We start from the raw sequence: 19740 nt of genomic DNA, 5'->3' as shown, positions 1-19740 counted from the left end.
AAACCAAAGCATTTCATATGTTACTCTTATCTTACATGTATTTGTTTTTCTTCCAGTAGCAAATGACAAACGCCACTATACTTTCATCTTGGTGTAAGTATGCTCAAGGAACACTTAACAATAAGGAATTTATTGACGTATTGCTTTTGTTAAGCTATTCTGTAAATTAAACAAAAAGGGAAAGCTGTCACTTTAGGGTTTCTGTTGCATTTTTTTAAGTTAACAATGCACTAGCTATCCGGTGGGTCTCTTCCAACCTGGTTATTCTATGATTCTATGAAATAAATTTCATTTCTTAATAAAGAGTGGAAGTGACCTTAAAACACATAAGCAAGAAAATACCTTTTTTAAAGGTTTTGTGAACGGATTTTTTTTCTTTACTGTTTAAGATTAGGAAACATTTAAGTTTATTTTCTCATCAGCTACACATGTCTAATGAAAAATTAATCTCTTAATGAACATTCTCTAGAGTACAACATTCAGTTACTTAGCAACTTGTAGCACATAGAAAATATTGAGTCAATATCAACCCGTTTAACATTTTCACCCAATCCATATGAATATTACGGATATTTTAAACTTTTGGATTTCACAAACAATCAAGCTAACATGCAAGCTAAAAACCTCATGAAAAACAAAGTGATATAGACCGCTTTGTATTTGGTGTAACATTTATGGAGGCCTTCTAATGGCAAAGTGACAATTAGGTACATGTGTATCTTCCAAAACCAAGTTTTCTTCTTAAAGTGTACCAATATATGATTTTTCCACTTTTCAAGAAATCCTAGATTTTAAGTTCTAACACAGGCAGTGCTGAAGAGGACACGTAACAAGGATATAGCAAAAGAGTTCACCTACTAAAGTATATGGATTTTTTTTTTTATACATTATGGGTAAATGTAAAAAAACTGCTGGTATTTTTAATACAGAGACTTACAGGTACATGGACTTTTCTAAACATTTCAGCTCCTTTGCAGGCATCCAATAAAGCCACATCTTGTGGAGTGGAGACAATCACAGCTCCTGGGAAAAGAAAAAATAAAACACCGTTAAAATGAGTATTATTAACCATACTATTCAGTATTTTTACTATCTACCACATGCTACTAAATTCAAGAGTCACACACTTATACGTGTCTTTTTAATTTAAGAAAGAAATTGATGCTAGTTTTTTTTATCATGCAATGACCAAAATCACTGAGATATGATATGGAGTGATAGAAATAATGTAAATATTTTCATCTTAAGTTTTTCTATGTAGAATCCACTTATAATTTCGAAATGAGAAAAACTGTTCTAGCTGTCATATGACAACGGATAGAAGAAAACATGGTCGCCACGCTGACAGGCTGCAGAGGTGGTACTCTGGGAGTATAAACACAGTAACTGTCCCATGGCATAATTACATTTGGAAGTTCTTCATTTAACAATAAGCCTTTTATTAAATCAAGAGGTACCTGCCTGCAATCAGACTTGCGTTCTGAACCCACTACACTTTCTGATATAAGCCTTGACGGGCACAGTCCTGACACATGTTACGCTAGACACAACACCAGTACATTTGTATGATGACACTACAAAATAAGAGGCCAAATCATGCACACTTGCACTAGCTTCGAAACAAGTATAGTATTGCTCACAGTTCAGACTTGGCTCCAGGTTACCTGTCAATTAGTACTCTAAAGAGTTATGAAGCATACAAAACAGCCAGAGCTCTTTGTCAAAGGTTAGATCTTCAAGCAAGCCTACAGGTTACTATCCCATACTATCCTGTACTACTTCTTGATTAATACAGCCTACAAAACCAATATAGGCATTATAATATTCCACATCACTTCAAAAAGCATATTTTGCATATGCTCAAGGGTTTCATATATTAATTTTTCAAAGCTTGCATCAAGAATCTGCTCAGGCTTGTCACTGTTTTCAAAAAACACAATGTAGAAGAGGATTTTACTGGTCAATTGATTAGCACTGGTTTCACAGTGACCATCCAGTCTCCAATTTATCTGTTATAAAAAAGTCTCTGTAAAGCCATGTTAAGCCAACCTTGCACAAGAAATTTGTGCCAGATTTCACATTAACAGCAATTACAGCAGACAGTATTAGATGCATGGGACAGTTTCCTACTGGCCCTGCAATTCCCAGTCCTTGGTGTACACAGCAAAGGAAAAAGTGGGTAGCTCTTCAGATGCATGCAATACTGGCATCGCTGGCAGGGGCTGGCACACTGAGAGCCTTGGTGTCCTGGGAGCACTCCCAGCTTTGGCAGTGGTGGGACAGAGAGTCCTTGCCCCTCACATCAGCCCAACACTGGCTGCTGGGGGGCATCTTGCCTGCATGACAGCCAGCCAAACACTGCCTGGCAGTGTGTTTCAATGTTTTCAACCAGCGTTCTTAACCTCTAATTTGTGAAAGAAAAATACAATCTGGCACTTCACTCCTGAAAAGCTGCCAGTCTCTGCCTTACATAATATTAGACACAAGTCCAAAAACTGAACGACATATGCAGTGTACTAAGCAAACCAAATTTCCCTATTGTTCACTAAAACTCCAGCATATGAATAATCTGCTGTTTCTCCCAAGCCAACCTGCTTCCAGCAGCATCGTAAAGAATATCCAAGTCACCTTAGCTCCTTGCTTCACTGACTTCACTTACGCTTTACAGCTCACACTGAAATGTAGGGCTACAGAATAAATTTCCTAAAAGCACAGACTACGAATAAGTAGTTTAGACTCACTGCCCTCAATTTTTCTGCATACCTGTAAAATAAAGAACCTTGAATACTTGGATAAAACTGTTATTACTGTTTTCTTTTCAAACAAATCTGGAAATTTGCGTCTTATGAGTACACACTCATGTCAGTTGCATCACAGTTTTGTTCACACTTTCCTTGGAAGATGCTGGCTCAGCATTCCCTGGATCTTCAAGTAAAAGCCAGCAGGCAGTCAACACAACTGAAGTCTTCATTCTCTGGGCCATTATACATTTTTTTAAGGATCCAGTAATTGGCATAACATGAAGGACAGAAGCTATGCATAATAAAACACCCACCAGAACCACAATCAGTTTATCTGAGAAATATTTTTGACTAACAAATTCTGTTGCTAGATAACCTCACCCAAAGGGAAAAAAAAGACCCAGTGGCACATTGCAGAGTTTAGGCTGCTGCAGACACCAACTCCATATACAGAAACCTCTGGCTTCTGAAACAGATGAGTTAAAATTATGCTCATGGACAACTCGTATGGCTTCTTCCACAGAATGAAAGCCAACATGCTCAAGAAGCTGCTGAGGGTGTAATAGATGAGTCTCTCCTATTTACCCTTTCACTCTGAGCTTGACTACAGACAAAATTTATTCAAACATAGCTTGTACTGAATTATACCAACACGCTTTAAAATAAGTATCTTTTCTTGGTCTTCGGTACAACCCCTAGTCCAGCAAATCCAACCTGAAGTTCAAGAATTCAAATTATTAACAGCATTATTTCCCTTACTAGCATCTGAATATAGCAAATAAATGTTTCACAGTGCTCTCCTCCCTGAATATATTTCCATATGTTTAAATCAGAAAGTGATTCAAATGATGAGCAAGAAAGAACACAGCCCACACTTTCTTTGCTATCTTGGCTCTACAGAGTTAACAAGAACATCAAACACTGAAGACTTATTTTGATCAATAAAGTAATGAAATATGACTGAATTTAGGCACACAGCATGGCTCTTGAAGCAATACGTGCAATGTTTACACAAACCTCTGAATGAGGGAAACTAACACTGACAAATTGAACACAGAAGTTGCAGAAACTATAATGCTATCACATTGTACATTAAAATGTACTACAAATACTATGCTTGCAGTTGTGTGGGGAAAATAATTTCTGTGCCTTAAGCACACTAAGGATATCTAAGTTGAGCACATTTAGGTTTAATTGACATATCTATTTATTCATGCATTCCACTTACTTCTGTAACTTTGCTGTATTTCAGTGTACAAAAAGCATGCATGTTGTATTAGTAAAAACTATGCTAACTATATTTTTAATCCTTAGCAGGGATAATATACAGAGACAGAACTAATAGTACCCTCTAACACTGATGTTTGCCCCTTTTTTAACCCTAGGTACTTAACACTCAGTAAAAGAAAGGTGTGCCTACACAGTACATTACTGCTTGCCCTCCTGGCAGACTGGTATTCAGAAAATTAGAAGTACTGAAACAGCATGTAATCTTTGTGTACAGAAAATATCACCTATATTCACTGTATCATTAAGGTCTGCATTAGATGCTCTGGCTTACACAGCATAAGGTGGAAAATCTCCAGGGACTTAGCCACAGTCAATTTGTACCCAAGCGGAAAACAGGCAGATCTAAAAAATGAGTGATGAGCAGCAGTTCAGAAAGTCTACCTCAGGATGTGAAGGATCCCTCCAACATATTCATTTTTCCCCTCCAGTGTCTTCAAGCACAGACTTCAGAACCAAGCTACACACATCTCATTCAGACAGTCTGCACTTGAAGATGCAAAACAAGGTCTTGCAAGAACAAAGATTTCTGTCATTGCTAGAATTTCAGCTGACAATAATTACAGATACATTAACATAAAAAAAAAAGTCCACCTCCTTGGATAAACCTCGTAAGGAAGTTCCTTTAGCTTCTGTGTGTGACATCTCATTACAACTAGCAACATAAAAAAAGCACTAATGTGATTTTCCCTTAAGGGATCCTTACTCAAGACTCATAATACAGCTCAGAACTGTCCCAAAGGCTGGATCCTGGCTGTGTTACACCTCCAGCCTGCTTGCTACCTTTTTCTTGGAGGAATCTTTAAACAACTGCTTGAACAGTGTATGTTTCTAAGAGCCATACATCCTTTTCTGCCCATAGACTAGCAGGTAATTGCAGATTTGGGCACCACCACCTTGACCACATAAAAAGAGAACATAAATCTTAGAGTAAGCTTCTTCCTTTTGGCAAGAGGAACTGTCAAAGAAATCACTGAGTAGAGGAATACCTCAAATTGGATAAAATTGTCACCCTGAAATTAAACTGCCCTCATCTAATTGACCAGTAAGTATTATAACATCCATTTCCCATTAGATCATGTGGAAAAAGACATGGAAAAACAACTCTTCACTGTGTTAAAAAGTCTGGGTTTGGTCACAGGAAACTAAATACATATGTCATACTAATGCAATTTACAATGCAATATTTACTTAGCAAAGTGAAAACACTGCAAACATTTGTCATAACATCTGCAAACAAGCACGATTTGCTAAGCATAGGCATAAAATAAAAAACTACTCCCCCACAGACACTCTGTGACTCTCCACTTCTCCTTAGCTATCTGAATAAGCATTTTACTGCTCCACTCCATTCCACCTCCTACTTTCAAGGACATTTGCCAATCATGTCCAGACTATAATGAGCATTGCACTAGGCAAGAGTAAAGTCCAAATGGTCTCTTGACAAATTAGTATTATTTTTTTAAAATTCAAGGTCAAAATTCAAAGAGGAGAAGTGAGTAAAAGGAGTGATTCTACTACACAAAAAAAAAGACATCACTGAGATTACTCTCATATCCTCCAAAAATCATTCTGGTTTTCACAATTTTTCCTCCAGATGCGGGGATAGTAAAGGGCAGATTTAAACACTTTTTTTTTTCATAAGAAATAGCTAGAGGAGAGAATGCAGTACCATTATTCATAAGGATTTCTCATCTTTTGCAATTGCCTTCCTATTCAGAATAGTGGGTCTAGGAAAACCAAGGCAATAGCAACTAATCTAGTACTTCACACACACTCAGCCACTGCTGCCAGACCACAGAGAACCTCAGTTTTCAAAGTCTCTATACTTTTCCCCAATAACCTGGAAACTATTTTTCAGGAATTATAACATTTAAAGAACTTGCACTACCTGTTCAGCTTGAACAGGCAATGTGTGTTAAATCAACCTCCATGAGCCAAGAGTTAAATTTAAATTTATATTGAAAGAGTGTGAGGCATTAATGGGTAAACTCAAATTTATACTGTATTTTGGTCTCTAAATTTAAAGTTTACAGAGTTTACTGAGACTGGCACTTCATGAAGAATTACCAGCCATGTCCAAAGCCAAGATAACCCTGATGATACTTTGCATTTGTCAACTACATATTTTCTGACAACAGAAGCAAACTATTTCAGTATACAAATTATATTTGGATGAATACAGAGATATTTTTAAATCCCTACTGGTGTGACTAAGGGGTTTTTTTTTGTTTTTCAATCTATCCTAGACCTATGTGCCTTTCCTCTCCTGCAGTTATTTAAAATATTTAAGTAGAGCATGAAAGAAAGAATAAATCTACATAAAAATCTCATATTAAAAATATTTGCCGTTCAAAAATAGATCAAGTAAAATTCACGATTACCCAAATGGTTTCTGTAAAATATCTTCAAAAAATTACTGTAGAAACTAATGATGTATCCCCTCCATAAAAGAAGAAAGCAAGCTCAGAAACTGAGAAAAACATTGTATACTATTGTTAAACTAAAAAGAAAGAAGATCAGATACCTTGCAACTGTGATTTGCATCAAAGTAAGACATATTCAACGAGGGGCAAACAGACATTTACACAAAGAGCAATGGCAGAATACTAATCTCTAATCTTAAACTGTATGCTACATGCAACTTGTAGTGCAGCACTGGGATTTTTTGATCATTTCTCTTCAGAAAAGACAAGAGAACAGCACCTACTTACTCAGCTTGCAATCCCAGTTAATGTAAAAAGATACCTTTATCTCACAGATCACAGTTCTTTTTTCTGCTATTTTATGCTTAGTTTTATAAAGCATCAACAGCATTTTCTTTATAAAATCTGGTTTGAAATTCTCCTTTTGTTGCTGACTCTGGCACAGTTTACTTTATCTCCTGAAACTTCCTGTTGTTGTACATTGTGATATGTTGAGGCAGGATCTAGTTCTCCTAAGTCCCAACACTGCTACAGAACAGTTGTGTAGAAGGCTACACCCTGGTCTGTGTGACATAAACATGAGTAAATAGTCTGGTAGGTCACATTTCATTCAGAATTTTAAAATGCCAAGTGTCTTCAAGTTAGTGGCATCCCTTTACTCTTCCCTCTTCAATGTACGTATTTAAATAGAAATAAGACTTTTAATGTTTAATTAGTAAAGACAGAAACATGCTTTTTGCTTTTATTTAAACCTACTTATCAAAACACTGCTGCCAAAAGAAATCCTATTAATTACAATTCTTTGAAAACTTGTATTTGAAGTAACAAAAACTCCTTTGGTAAATATTTCACCCTTGCCCGCAAAAGGCATTCAGATGATAATTAAGGTCTACATATTGCTGAAAGATATAATTATTAAGAAAAACTACACCATTTATAGGATAAGAGATCAAAGTAATTCCCGGTGACTAGCAACGGTAATGCTTCTGCTTTTATGAAATCAGAAAAACATAAAACCACATTCATGTTGCTTTCACTTTGTTTATCTTGACTCATTGTCAAGACTCCTGATTCTTTTTAACAGCCTTTTTAGAGTCCCTTGTTATAAGATTATAATAATATATGCTTTATGTGAAAAAAAACTAAAACAAAAAATCTTACTTCCAAAAGGCAGGAAAATTAAAAGCAATGAAATCAGACATGAAGCCTTTTACCTTTAGGTCTCCTGCATAAACCCAGTTCAGCCCACTTCAGCCTACTGTAATTATTACTGCACAGGTGTGCATTTCTAATGGTTTTAACTTCCATGGCATCTCACTGCCCAAAGAAAAGAATGATGTGGCAAAGTTTAGCAAATGAAAAAATTCTAGTATTAACCTGGAGTTGGTTATGTCAATTGTGACAGTGTCAGTCTCTAGAGCTGCCAAGCTGCTACACTTTGCGATTGTAGACTTTATTTTAGCATTAATAAAGAAAGAGCAGTAGACAATCTATAATTTATTTAACAGTCAGCCCCCACAATGCAGCTTCTCCACAAGGAAGAAATACTTGTGCTAGCAGGGCCCCCGGTCCATCTATTGAACGCAGACGTCTTTACTGCTGCCATGCAGTCTTTGCACTCTAAAGGGAGATAACAATCCCTCTCTGTCTTTAGGAAGGCTAATCCTCTATCCTTTATCTAAATAAAAAAAACAAATATACACACTCAGATTCTCAGCTTAGCAACCAGGTAATGCAAAGGAATCAAAAGCCTTATTCTTTGTAGTATTGTTAGTTCACACTATATCTTGATATCAAATATCATAATGTCATCTGAAACCTCTGTGTTTTGAAAGCTGAAAAACGTATAAGGATACTTCAAATTTTCTGAACCATGCACATTCAATACGTGATAAAGAACCCGCTTCTGGATATTTCATGTGAAAGATGAAACAGAAAAATAAAGTAGAAGTAAAGAAGTAGAACTAAGTACAAGTTAAGGAACAACGAACGATAAACAAAGCCCATTTCTCCAGACTGACCCTGGCTTTCTATTTGGAAAGCAGACTTGCATCTGAAGAAAGAAGTGGTGGTTGAGGAGAAATATATATCACATTTTCAAGCTATCATATCAATTCTCATCTACTAGTTTGTTGAAGAGTGACTGCAACACGAGAAAATTTACAGATGATTAAAGAACAATATGCTAAATAAGGTACACCTGCTTGCACGGTGACTAAGAACAATAAGATAAGAAACAAATGTCACAGTAGCTACCGTTTTCATTTTCTGTTAAAGAAGAAAAAGTACCCACATGGAACTGTCACTCCAGCTGAAGTTGCATGAGGCTGACATTCTTTTTAACAACAACGAGAATTATAACACGTATTTTGCTGTGTTGCTTTTATGCATTAGGTGTTACTCTAATCTCTTTTTGACTCAAGGAAATTATGGTACCTGTGATGCAGGATAAGCAAAAAGTCTTCTAAACTTAAAATCCAATAATATTTCACACAATCCATCAGCTCCTCTCTTACTGTTGGATGCTGCAATGCTACAGTTTTTCATGCCTCATCTGAGCAAACCCACCCCAAATAAAACACTTTTACCAGTACTCTTTCTCACACTTACAGAAAAATCCATAAGTACCAGGCAAAAATGTATGCAGGTACTATAAATTTACTTAGAAACAGAATAAAAATTTTCTATACTGTCTACCCTTAGGAAGTAACAAATAATGAAGAAACTGTAATGCAAATTCTGTATCTCACATATGCATGCACACAAATCAAAGTACAGCTTTCATGCAAACAACAGAGATATATGCTGTCTTTGGGGGAAAAGAGAGAAATTATGCCACTAATAGCGTAACTCTCCAAGACATCCTCAAAGGATAAAGAATAAGAAAACTGGAAAGGGAACAGAATAGCACAACACTATATATTTTCTGTAAATAAATAAAAGACAACACACAGCTTAAAAACACGAATCACAAATGAAAATGGATCCCACAAAACTAGCACAATTACCCTGACTGCTCCAAAGACATCTTCATCAAGATACATAATGATAACTTCTGTACCCTTGAAGTTAACAAGGTTGAAGAAAATAAAAGCGTGCTAAACAAGGGCATGGACTGTCAGAGAGACAGAAACCAAGTAAGAGGAATAAAAGAAGAAAGCACATTTCAAGCTGTGAACAAAACGATGCCCTTCCAATGAGAATGGAAAAATATGCACAATATACAACAGAGAAAATTCTTTATAAATCACTAAAAATCACTAGCCTGTAAAAACACAGGGAATTATAGATTTTATCACTCCTTGTCTGCTGTGCTTGTCTTCATCAAAAGCACAATACAGATATTTTTTCAGACTGCAGGAATTCACCTGAACATGCTCAATAAAGCCAACTAAAGCAGAAGATAAATGTAAAGGAATGTTATCGCTCCTAATTTTATGAAGTTAAGATTGACAAATAATAAGTTTAGCTGAGTAATGCCGATAACAATGTGATGCCATTTCAGAGTTCAAATCAAAATGCTGCCTTCAGTTAGGAATTAAAGATAGTCCATATATGTAGAAATAATAATAACAAAATATGTCAGAAAGCCATAGTGAAGAGTTTAAGGAGAGACATGGGCAGGAATTAATACCCTTTTGCAGCATGTCAAGAAAATGCGCATTGCTTCTTGTCATTTTAAACCTGTTTTCCTTTTCATTTTTTAAATCAACACTTTGTCTACTTTAACTTGCATTAAAACCTGATTAAACAGCTATGAAAACCACAGGTTTCTGACACTTATAAGGAAAACTAATTAAAATACTGAATAAAACTTATTTACTCTTAATTCTTCACTTTGTTACACCTGCACAAGAATGAGAACACTGCTGTACTTAAGAGAGAAAAATCAAGCTTTCTTTTTAACTTGTTTTAAGACCTATTATGCTCTAAGAAGCTATACTGTGAAAAAAAAACCCTATCTAAATTAGGGTTCCATAGAATCATTGAATAGCTTGTGTTGGAAGGGACCTTAAAGATAATCTAGGTCCAATTCCAGTTCACACAGCCAGTCCTCCCAGTTTTATATCATCAGTAAACTTATTGAAGGTACACTCTGTCTCCTCCCCCAGGTCACCGACGAATACATAGAAGAAGACCAGGCAGAATACCAACTCCTGGAGGACAACGCTGGCCACAGCTTCAAACCAGAAACTGCGTGCCTGATCGCAACCTGTTGAGCTCTACCATCCAGCCAATTCTCAATATGCATCACTGTCCACTCATTTATCCCATGTGCCCTAAGCTTACCTGTCACGATACTACAGGAGACAGTGCCAAAACTCTTACTGAAGTCAAAACCCACAGCTCTGTAGGTGGGGACACCTCTCTGATATCACAGCCTTGCCAACCTAGATTACATCCAGACAAAGCTCACCCCCTACAGAGTTGTCACCCAGGGCAGGGTTCCACAACTTTGGGCATGCTGCTGTGCACTGGGCTGGAGCTGCCACCGCAGAGAGGCCAGGAACCACTTTCCTGCCTTCTCAACTCCTGCCTGCACACGTCCGAGAGCTCAGTCACCATCCTGCTCAAAGAAGGACAGAGGTTTGACCATAAGCCTGAGAAACAAGAAAAGCAGACAAGCCATAATTTTCTTGAACTTTTCATCAGCCCTGAAGGGGTCAAGCAGTTGGAATAAATGATTATTGCAGGTCCCTTCCAATTGCACCATTCCATTCCACTCCACCCTGTTCTGTTCCACCCCACTCTTTTCATCGGCCTGGCAATGAAGAAACTTCAGGAAAACTACCTCAAGACCAGTGCATACGTGCGTGTGTGTGTGTCTGTATGAGAGAGTGTATGAGTGATCAAGGCACACAAGCTCCCTTAATTATCAGCTCTCTCAGCCTCTCCTCACAGGAGATGTGCTCCAGTCCCTTCATCCTCCTTGTGGCCCCGTGCTGGGCTCTCTCCGGTATGTCTACTTCTTTCTTGTACTAGGCAGCCCAGCAGTGGACACAGTATGCTTGCTAATTGGGTTTTTATTCCCCTAAACCTATGGGTTCTGTCATCTGGTGATGTCACCAGAGTCACTGAGTCTCCTACAGCAACACTCATTTTGAGGCACAGGGCAGCCCTGAAGAGCCACACTACTGTCCTCTTGTCTGGGGACATCCACACAGGAGCAGGACAAAGGAACCCCATCCCACGGGCTCACTGCCAAAAGCACAGAGAGAATCTCTGTGGAAGAGGAGCATGGCAAAGAGGAACGTGGCAAAGAGGAGCAGGGCAGTTTGAGCGGGCAGGGCGAGAAGGCAGGGTGCAGAGGGGACCTAGAGACTAGACAGAAGACACCGAGGACAATGGTGGTCACCCGGCAGAAATTTAAAGCTGCTCCGTGTGCTGCAGCAGGCAGGATGGATGCTGCCACCCAGACAGAGCCACAGTGGGTGCAGGCAGCTACCCAGGCTCTGGGCTGCAGGCAGTGCCCCCTCCCACACCAGCTCGTGCCTCTGGCCCTGGCTCCACTTGTGAAAGCTGCACTCGAGTGGGGGAACTCCTTCACATGGTGGAGGAGTTAAGGGAGGTGGTAAAGAGGCTGAGGACCATCAGGGAGTGTGAGAGGGAGATAGACCAGTGGAGTAGTGCCCTCTCACTAACTCAGCAGCCTGCTGGAGCTGGTGTGTCCAAACACCATCCACCTGCAAGCTGCAAGGTTGGGGTTACAAGACATGGGGAATGGCAGCAAGTTCCTGCCAGATGAAAGAAACCTGCTCCCCTCACCCAGACACCAAAACCCCAGATCCCCCTGGTGAAAAAGTACCAGGTGCTGCAAGTGGAATCCAACCCTGAGGATGAGGATGATGGCTCCCACAGCCTAGAATCCTTCCCTAGGCCACACCATCCTCAGAAAACGATAAAAACATCCTCCATTAAGAAGAAGAGGGTGATGGCTGTAGGGGACTCCCTCCTAAAAGGAACGGAGGGACCCATTTGCAGACCGGACCCGCTCCACAGAGAGGTCTGCTGCTTACCGGGGGCATCAGTGAAGGAGGTAGCTAGAAAACTTCCTTCCCTGGTCCATGAGACAGACTACTATCCTCTGATAGTAGTCCAAACAGGTAACGATGATCTAGTAAACAAAAAGACCAAAACCATCAAGGAAGACTTCAGGGCCATTGGGAAAATGATGGAGGGCTCTGGGGCACAAATAGTATTCTGTGCCATCTCAAGGCTAAATAGAGAGGAGCGGGAAGTCAGGAAGAATAATTCAATTAATGCCTGGCTCCGAGCCTGGTGTGAGGAGAGGGGCTTTGGCTTCTTTGATCATGGGGTGGCTCACGCACCCCCAGGCTTTCTTGCTAAGGATGGGACACGTGTGTCTCCTAGGGGGACTAAAGCCCTTGCTAGAAACCTAGCTAAGCTCATAAATCGAGCTTTAATCTAGATGTGAAGGGGGAGGGGGTTGAGCCCAGGCTAGACAGGAACGAGCCTGGACGTGGGGCAATGGTGATTGGGAGAGGGTGTGCTGGTGTGGACCACCAGTACATCACCACACAGAAAGTGGGGGAGAACACATCTGAGGGTGCTAAGGGAGATACGGGCACTCTGGTGCTAGCTACACCAGTTACCAGGCAATTGGGAATGAACTCTGTTCCCTCTAAGAGGGCTGAAGGCTTGGCAGCTCAGCTGAAGTGCATTTACACCAATGCATGCAGCATGGGGAATAAGAAGGAAGAGCTGGAAGCTGTTGTAGGGCAAGGAGCCTATGATGTCGTTGCCATCACGGAAACGTGGTGGGATGACTCATATAACTGGAGTGCAGCTATGGTGGGGTACAAACTCTTCAGGTGAGATAGGAAGGGCAGGAGAGGAGGCGGGGTAGCCCTCTTTGTAAGGGAGGGCTTGGACACTGTTGAGATGGATTGTGGCGATGAGGAGGTTGAGTGCCTGTGGGTTAAAATCAGAGGAGCCCACCAGAAGGTAGATTTTCTGATGAGAGTCTGTTACAGACCACCCAGCCAAGGAGAAGCAGCTGATGAGCTCTTCTATAAACAGCTGGGGTTAATCTCTAGATCAATGCCTCTTGTTCTTGTGGGAGACTTCAATCTTCCTGATATCTGCTGGAAGTACAATAGAGCAGAAGTGAAGCAGGCTAGGAGGTTCCTGGAGTGCGTGGAAGACAACTTCCTTGCACAGCTGGTGAATGAACCAACAAGCGAGGGTGCCCTCCTGGACCTGCTGTTTGTGAACAGAGAAGGCCTTGTGGGGGATGTGGCAGTAGGTGGACGCCTAGGACAAAGTGATCATGAGATGATAGGGTTTTCTGTTCTAGGCGAAGTGAAGAGGGTTGTTAGTAGGACAGTAGCATTAAATTTCCAGAGGGCAGACTTTGAACTCTTCAGAAGGCTGGTTGGCAAAGTCTCATGGGAGACAGAACTTAAGGGCAAGGGAGCCCATGAGGGCTGGGAGCTCTTCAAAAAGGAAATCCTAGCACCTTCAGGAGAAAGCCATCGCCATGTTCCAGGAAAAAAAAGCCGGCAGGGAAGAAAATCAGCTTGGTTGAACAGAGAGATCTTGAGTGATATCAAGAAGAAGAGAAATGTTTATGGGCTCTGGAAGAGGGGACAGGCCTCTTGGGTGGACTACAGGAGGGAAGTGAGATTGTGTAGAGAAAAAATCAGAAGGGCTAAGGCTCAACTAGAAATCAGATTGGTAAAGTCTGTGTAAGATAACAAAAAATCCTTCTATAAATACATAAATAATAAAAGGAGGACTAGGGAGACCATACAGTCCCTATTGGATGCAGAAGGAACAACAGTGACAGGGGATGAGGAAAAGGCTGAGGTACTTAATGCCTTCTTTGCCTCAGTCTTTAATTGTAAAGAAAGTTGTTCCATCTGCGTACAAACCCAGGAGCTAGAGGAACAAAATGAGGCTCCCATGATCCAAGAGGAGGTGGTCAGAGCCTTGCTAGCCCAACTAGACACACAGAAGTCTATGGGGCCGGATGGGATTCATCCAAGGGTATTGAAGGAGCTGGCGGATGTTCTATCATCTTCCAACAGTCCTGGAAGACTAGGGAAGTCCCACTGGACTGGAGGCTGGCTGATGTTGTGCCCATCTACAAGAAGGAGCACAGGGAGGATCCAGGGAACTACAGGCCTGCCAGTCTGACCTCAGTGCCAGGGAAAGTCATGGAGCAGGTGATCTTGAGTGCTATCATGAAGCACATGCAAGAGAACTGGGTGATCAGGCCCAGTCAACATGGGTTCACAAAAGGCAGGTCTTGCCAGACTAACCTGATCGCCTTCTATGACAAAGTGACTCGGCTGCTGGATGAGGGAAAGGCTGTGGATGTGGTCTTCCTGGACTTCAGTAAAGCCTTTGACACAGTTTATCACAGCATTCTGCTTGAGAAACTGTCAGCCTCTGGCCTGGACAGGCACACACTCTTCTGGGTGGAAAACTAGTTGGATGGCCGGGCCCAGAGAGTGGTGGTAAATGGTGTTAACTCCAGCTGGAGGCCAGTTACAAATGGGGTTCCCCAGGGCTCAGTGATGGGTCCAGCCCTGTGTTCAATGTCTTTATCAATGACCTGGATGAAGGCATCGAGTGCACCCTTAGCAAGTTTGCGGACGACACTAAGCTGGGTGGAAGTGTCGATCTGCTGGAGGGCAGGAAGGCTCTGCAAAGGGATCTGAACACGCTGGACCGCTGGGCAGAATCAAATGGCATGAGGTTCAACAAGGCCAAATGCCGGGTCCTGCACTTGGGGCACAACAACCCTATGCAGTGCTACAGACTAGGAGAAGTCTGCCTAGAAAGCTGCCTGGAGGAGAGGGACCTGGGGGTGTTGGTTGACAACCGACTGAATATGAGCCAGCAGTGTGCCCAGGTGGCCAAGAAGGCCAATGGCATCTTGGCTTGGATCAGAAACGGTGTGACCAGCAGGTCCAGGGAGGTTATTCTCCCTCTGTACTCGGCACTGGTGAGACCGCTCCTCAAATACTGTGTTCAGTTCTGGGCCCCTCACCACAAGAAGGATGTTGAGGCTCTGGAGCGAGTCCAGAGAAGAGCAACAAAGCTGGTGAAGGGGCTGGAGAACAGGCCTTATGAGGAGCGGCTGAGAGAGCTGGGGTTGTTTAGCCTGGAGAAGAGGAGGCTGAGGGGAGACCTCATTGCTTTCTATAACTACCTGAAAGGAGGTTGTAGAGAGGAGGGGGCTGGCCTCTTCTCCCACGTGATGGGGGACGGGACAAGAGGGAACGGCCTCAAGCTCTGCCAGGGGAGATTTAGGCTGAACATTTAAGAAAAAATTCTTCACAGAAAGGGTCATTGGGCACTGGCAGAGGCTGCCCAGGGAGGTGGTTGATTCACCTTCCCTGGAGGTGTTTAAGGCACGGGTGGACGAGGTGCTAAGGGGCATGGTTTAGTGTTTGATAGGAAGGGTTGGACTCGATGATCCGGTGGGTCTCTTCCAACCTGGTTATTCTATAATTCTATGATTCTATTCTATGAATCTGCTGGATGAGGACAGCATCAGGGCCCTGGGATACAGTCACAACCAGCCACGCTCCAATTCCTGTGCTGCCCTTGCAGAGAGGCCAGGAACTGCTTTTCTGCTTTCACAATTCTTGCCTGCACGTGTCAGAGACATCAGTTACAGTCCTGCACAGACAGCAAGAGCACATAAAGGTGCTCTGGTGTCGCTTGTCTGCTCCAGGACAATCCTTGGCATACGTGGCAAGACAAACACCACCTTGAAGCAGAGCAAGCACCTCTTTAGCCCTTCAATCCATCAGTTCTTCTGCTCCCTGCCAGCTTGTGTCAGCAGGGCAAGCCATGAGCTTTGTATCTCTTTCCTTTGCTGCACATGCTGGCATCGGAAGAGGACCTGGCAGAACAGGGTCCCTCTTCCCCTGCTGCCAGCACCAGGCAGGTGTCCCAGGCTGCACAGCTGGTTGCCTCTGAGGACCCAAACTGGCCAAGCGACTGGGACGCCACCAACTACGAACCTTACATGAACTCATGCGGGCACTGTTTCTGTCTTCCGTGTGTAGTGGAGTGGGCTCACAGCAGAGCCCACCACACCTTTCCCACCCTTCAAGCCCACAATCATGAGCTGCATCGCAGCCACAGAGGGAGATCTCGGCCCCGCTCTGCAGAAAGGAGGTGGCAGCGTTCCTCAGGCTGCAGCTCTTCCCAAAGAGACCACAGCAGTGGCCGTGCCAGGGCCCCAGAGGTGGACCGAAGCAGGCGAGCTCAGCATGCCTGGGCCTACGACTCCTCAAGAGGCAGGAGGCGGCAGCAGAGCAGGGACTGGGATGCTGCTAGTCATGAGGACCAAGCTAGAGGGCCCAAATGGCATGTCCCAGCCCCCTCAAGGAGAAGAGAGTTCCACCAGTGGGCAGATTTTCCACCAGGGACCGGCATGCAAGAAGGAGACAATCCCACCGTGGGTCCCACATACTGCGGGCAGAGCTCGGGGGGAGCACTCACATGGCCACCACAGCAGACGGCAGTGGCGGAGCAGGGACAGGCAGCGTTCCCATGCCTGGGAGGATCAACAGAACAGGTTCTCCAGGCAACACGAGGAAGCCCACATGGGACGCCAGGGCAGGATGCCCTACATCTCTCCAAGGAGGAGGCAGTGGAGGAGCAGAGACCGTGATGAGGGATGACCCTTCTCAGGCAGGAGCCGATCCCGGCATAGGCCCCACAGCAGCTGGGACCAAGCATGGCAGAGGCGGCAGAGGAGGAGGGATTAGGACGAGGAGCAAGCTCTAAGCCCTGAACAGGAAGTCCCACCTTATTCTAGGAGAAGAAACTGCTGTCAGCAAGGAAGCTATGATTCCTCCAGAGAAGGGTGTGCAGCAAGGAGCCAGCCTTGGCGGGAGGCTCGCAGTCATGCTGGGCACAGGGCCTGACAGCACACACCCTGCCGAGCAAAGAAATGCAGCACTCACCACCTCATCAACTCCAGAACCTCTCTCAGAAACCTGTTCCAGGACTTGATCTCCTTCCACATAAACAAGTTTTGCATTACGGTTAGGAAGAGGTTCCTTTCTTTCAGCTTGTGCCTGTTGTCTATTGTCCTGTCACTGTATACCACTGAAAACGGGCCTGAGCCCCTCTGCCTACACAGCCTGCGCTGAGCACAGAAGCAGAGGCATCTGGGCATGGGGATTTCAGGGTACAACCACAGAGGACATGGATGGGTGAAAAGGTGAGCTGAGGTTCTCATTTGCTTCTCGTTATGCTTGAGCCCTCCTGGCTTTGTGTCCATGAAGGGGAATACGAGGGAGACTTCTCCTAAAGCTCTTCCTTCCCAGACCCCCACAGTCAGAACACTTAAATAAACTGCAGCATCAAGGCTTTCTTCAGCCCAGGAAAGCAGATCAAAGCAGGACATGCTTCTGCAAGTCCAAAGCATATAAGTAAAAATGATCCAAGACTTCTCTAGTAGTTACTTGTCTATTTTGTATTTTCTTGTATGCATTAGTGTATTACAGTGCTGCATAATTTATATGAATAAATATTGTGCATTAACAGCACTGTCAGCTTCTAATTAGAAAGCAGTCATGAAGACAAACTATTTTGTTGTATTAACTTTACTATGTAGTAGATAAAGACAAAGAAAATATTTTCTGCTACAAACCTTATCAATTTTTGGCATGACTGCCTTTTCCCTCAAGAGGACTGCTATACTTGACTTCTCAAACTTTTCACAACTCAGTTTAAAAGAAAGTAACACAATCACAATGCTAACACACGAGAAATGACTGTTAAGTGGTTTTCATTATGACAATCACAAGATTTTTTCACCAGCATTTTAAAGTATTTTTTTTTCTAAAGCTACCAGACTTAACTAACTTCAAATCTCTGAAACCCTCAAGCAATACACATACCTGCAATTGGAATATTCTGAGAGACTGACAGCTGAACATCTCCAGTCCCAGGCGGCATGTCAATTACTAAATAGTCCAGTTGACCCCAGTCAACCTAGAAGATGAAAATAAAAACATATTTTGGAGGTTCGGAGTGTTTTTAAGACACTTTGCAGTCCTTGTTTCCTATAATGTAGAACCAGTGAACCAAGCAGACATCAAAAGAATGATAATGAGATACCTGTTTAGTCACACTTTCAGTACAGGATCAAGACATTTTTCTAAGAGATGCCATCTTTGCTGATCACTCAAAACTATGACTGCAACTTTATTATTAACTTAAGCATAATCCTTACTGAATTCTTTCCCCCTGAAAAAGTAGTAACAACTTAAAGACTTGTACTTTGCAGCTGCCTAATCACAGGAAATAAGCAAATGTTAGGTAAAATCCAGGCTAAAATTCTGAAGTCTGTGAAACAAATACGGATTAGGAATGGTTTCCATTAATTTAAAACCAAATTTTGCTTGTTTCTTTTAACTTCTTTGAAACTACATATAAATCCTTAGTATCTTTTCTTCTGGTTTCCTGTTGTGAAGTTAGAGCTATCAGTACCAGATTTGTTAAAGGAAAATCACCAGGTATAATTATACAAACTTACAAGATACATAACGTATCATACAATAAAAAAGTTTACTGGTTGCTAGGCACCAAATGAGAGCGACCCTTGAAAGATACTAGGTTCAAATATGAAAATGCTGTGATTAGTTACATTCTTTACTAGGACACAATTCGAGGAGAGCCAAATGCTTTTATAAATAGCTTACTGTTTCAAAAACACACAAAACAAATGCTGCTCAGAAAGTTACTTTCAAAATTTGCCATGTATAGTAGAATGGGAGAAGGGGTTTAGAAATGGGAGGGCACCAGAGCTTTCTGCTCGGGCTTCCTTATTAAGTGATTCCATAACAACAAAAAGACATTTCAACACACGCTTTCCGGACTGTCCTATGAATATTAGTTTTTATTAAAGTCACAAACCTCTGAAAACAGAAGATAATACTGGAATCTTAAGCACGTGGCGAATCCCAAGGTAAATCTCATTGCTAGGCAACGGGATAAACACTCTGTTAACACACAGTATAATTACGTTATAACGCTTTAATTTATGGCACTCAACCCATCTTATTTCATACATTTTCTTCAAATTCATGGACTGAAAAAAAAGAAGTTAGTTGTCTATCAAATGAATTGTGCTCTATAATAATTCTAAATCTGAGCACAGAAAAAATGGAGAAAATATAGCATCCCAGGAGCAGTGGAGGGGATGTGTTGCTGCTGTGCAGAGTAGGACAGATGACACGCTTGGGTCACACCAGTTCAGTAAAGGCAACAGAGAAGATGTCTAAGTGTGC

The 19740-nt window shown here is 42.1% G+C and overlaps 1 protein-coding gene across 1 annotated transcript in view; it reads right to left on the bottom strand.

Annotated features, from left to right (window-relative positions):
• Positions 1–19740, bottom strand: part of NUBPL (NUBP iron-sulfur cluster assembly factor, mitochondrial) — a 94339-nt gene that overhangs the window by 25901 nt on the left and 48698 nt on the right. The window contains exons 7-8 of the mRNA XM_069858388.1: positions 18349–18442; positions 938–1023 (exon numbers count right to left, since the gene is read on the bottom strand). Of these exons, the coding sequence (XP_069714489.1) occupies positions 938–1023; positions 18349–18442 (180 nt within the window). The remainder of the gene's footprint in view (positions 1–937; positions 1024–18348; positions 18443–19740) is intronic.

Source organism: Phaenicophaeus curvirostris, chromosome 5 (assembly GCF_032191515.1).
Source record: "Phaenicophaeus curvirostris isolate KB17595 chromosome 5, BPBGC_Pcur_1.0, whole genome shotgun sequence".
Classification (NCBI taxonomy): Eukaryota; Metazoa; Chordata; class Aves; order Cuculiformes; family Cuculidae; genus Phaenicophaeus; species Phaenicophaeus curvirostris.
This window is presented reverse-complemented; position numbering and strand designations above follow the sequence as displayed.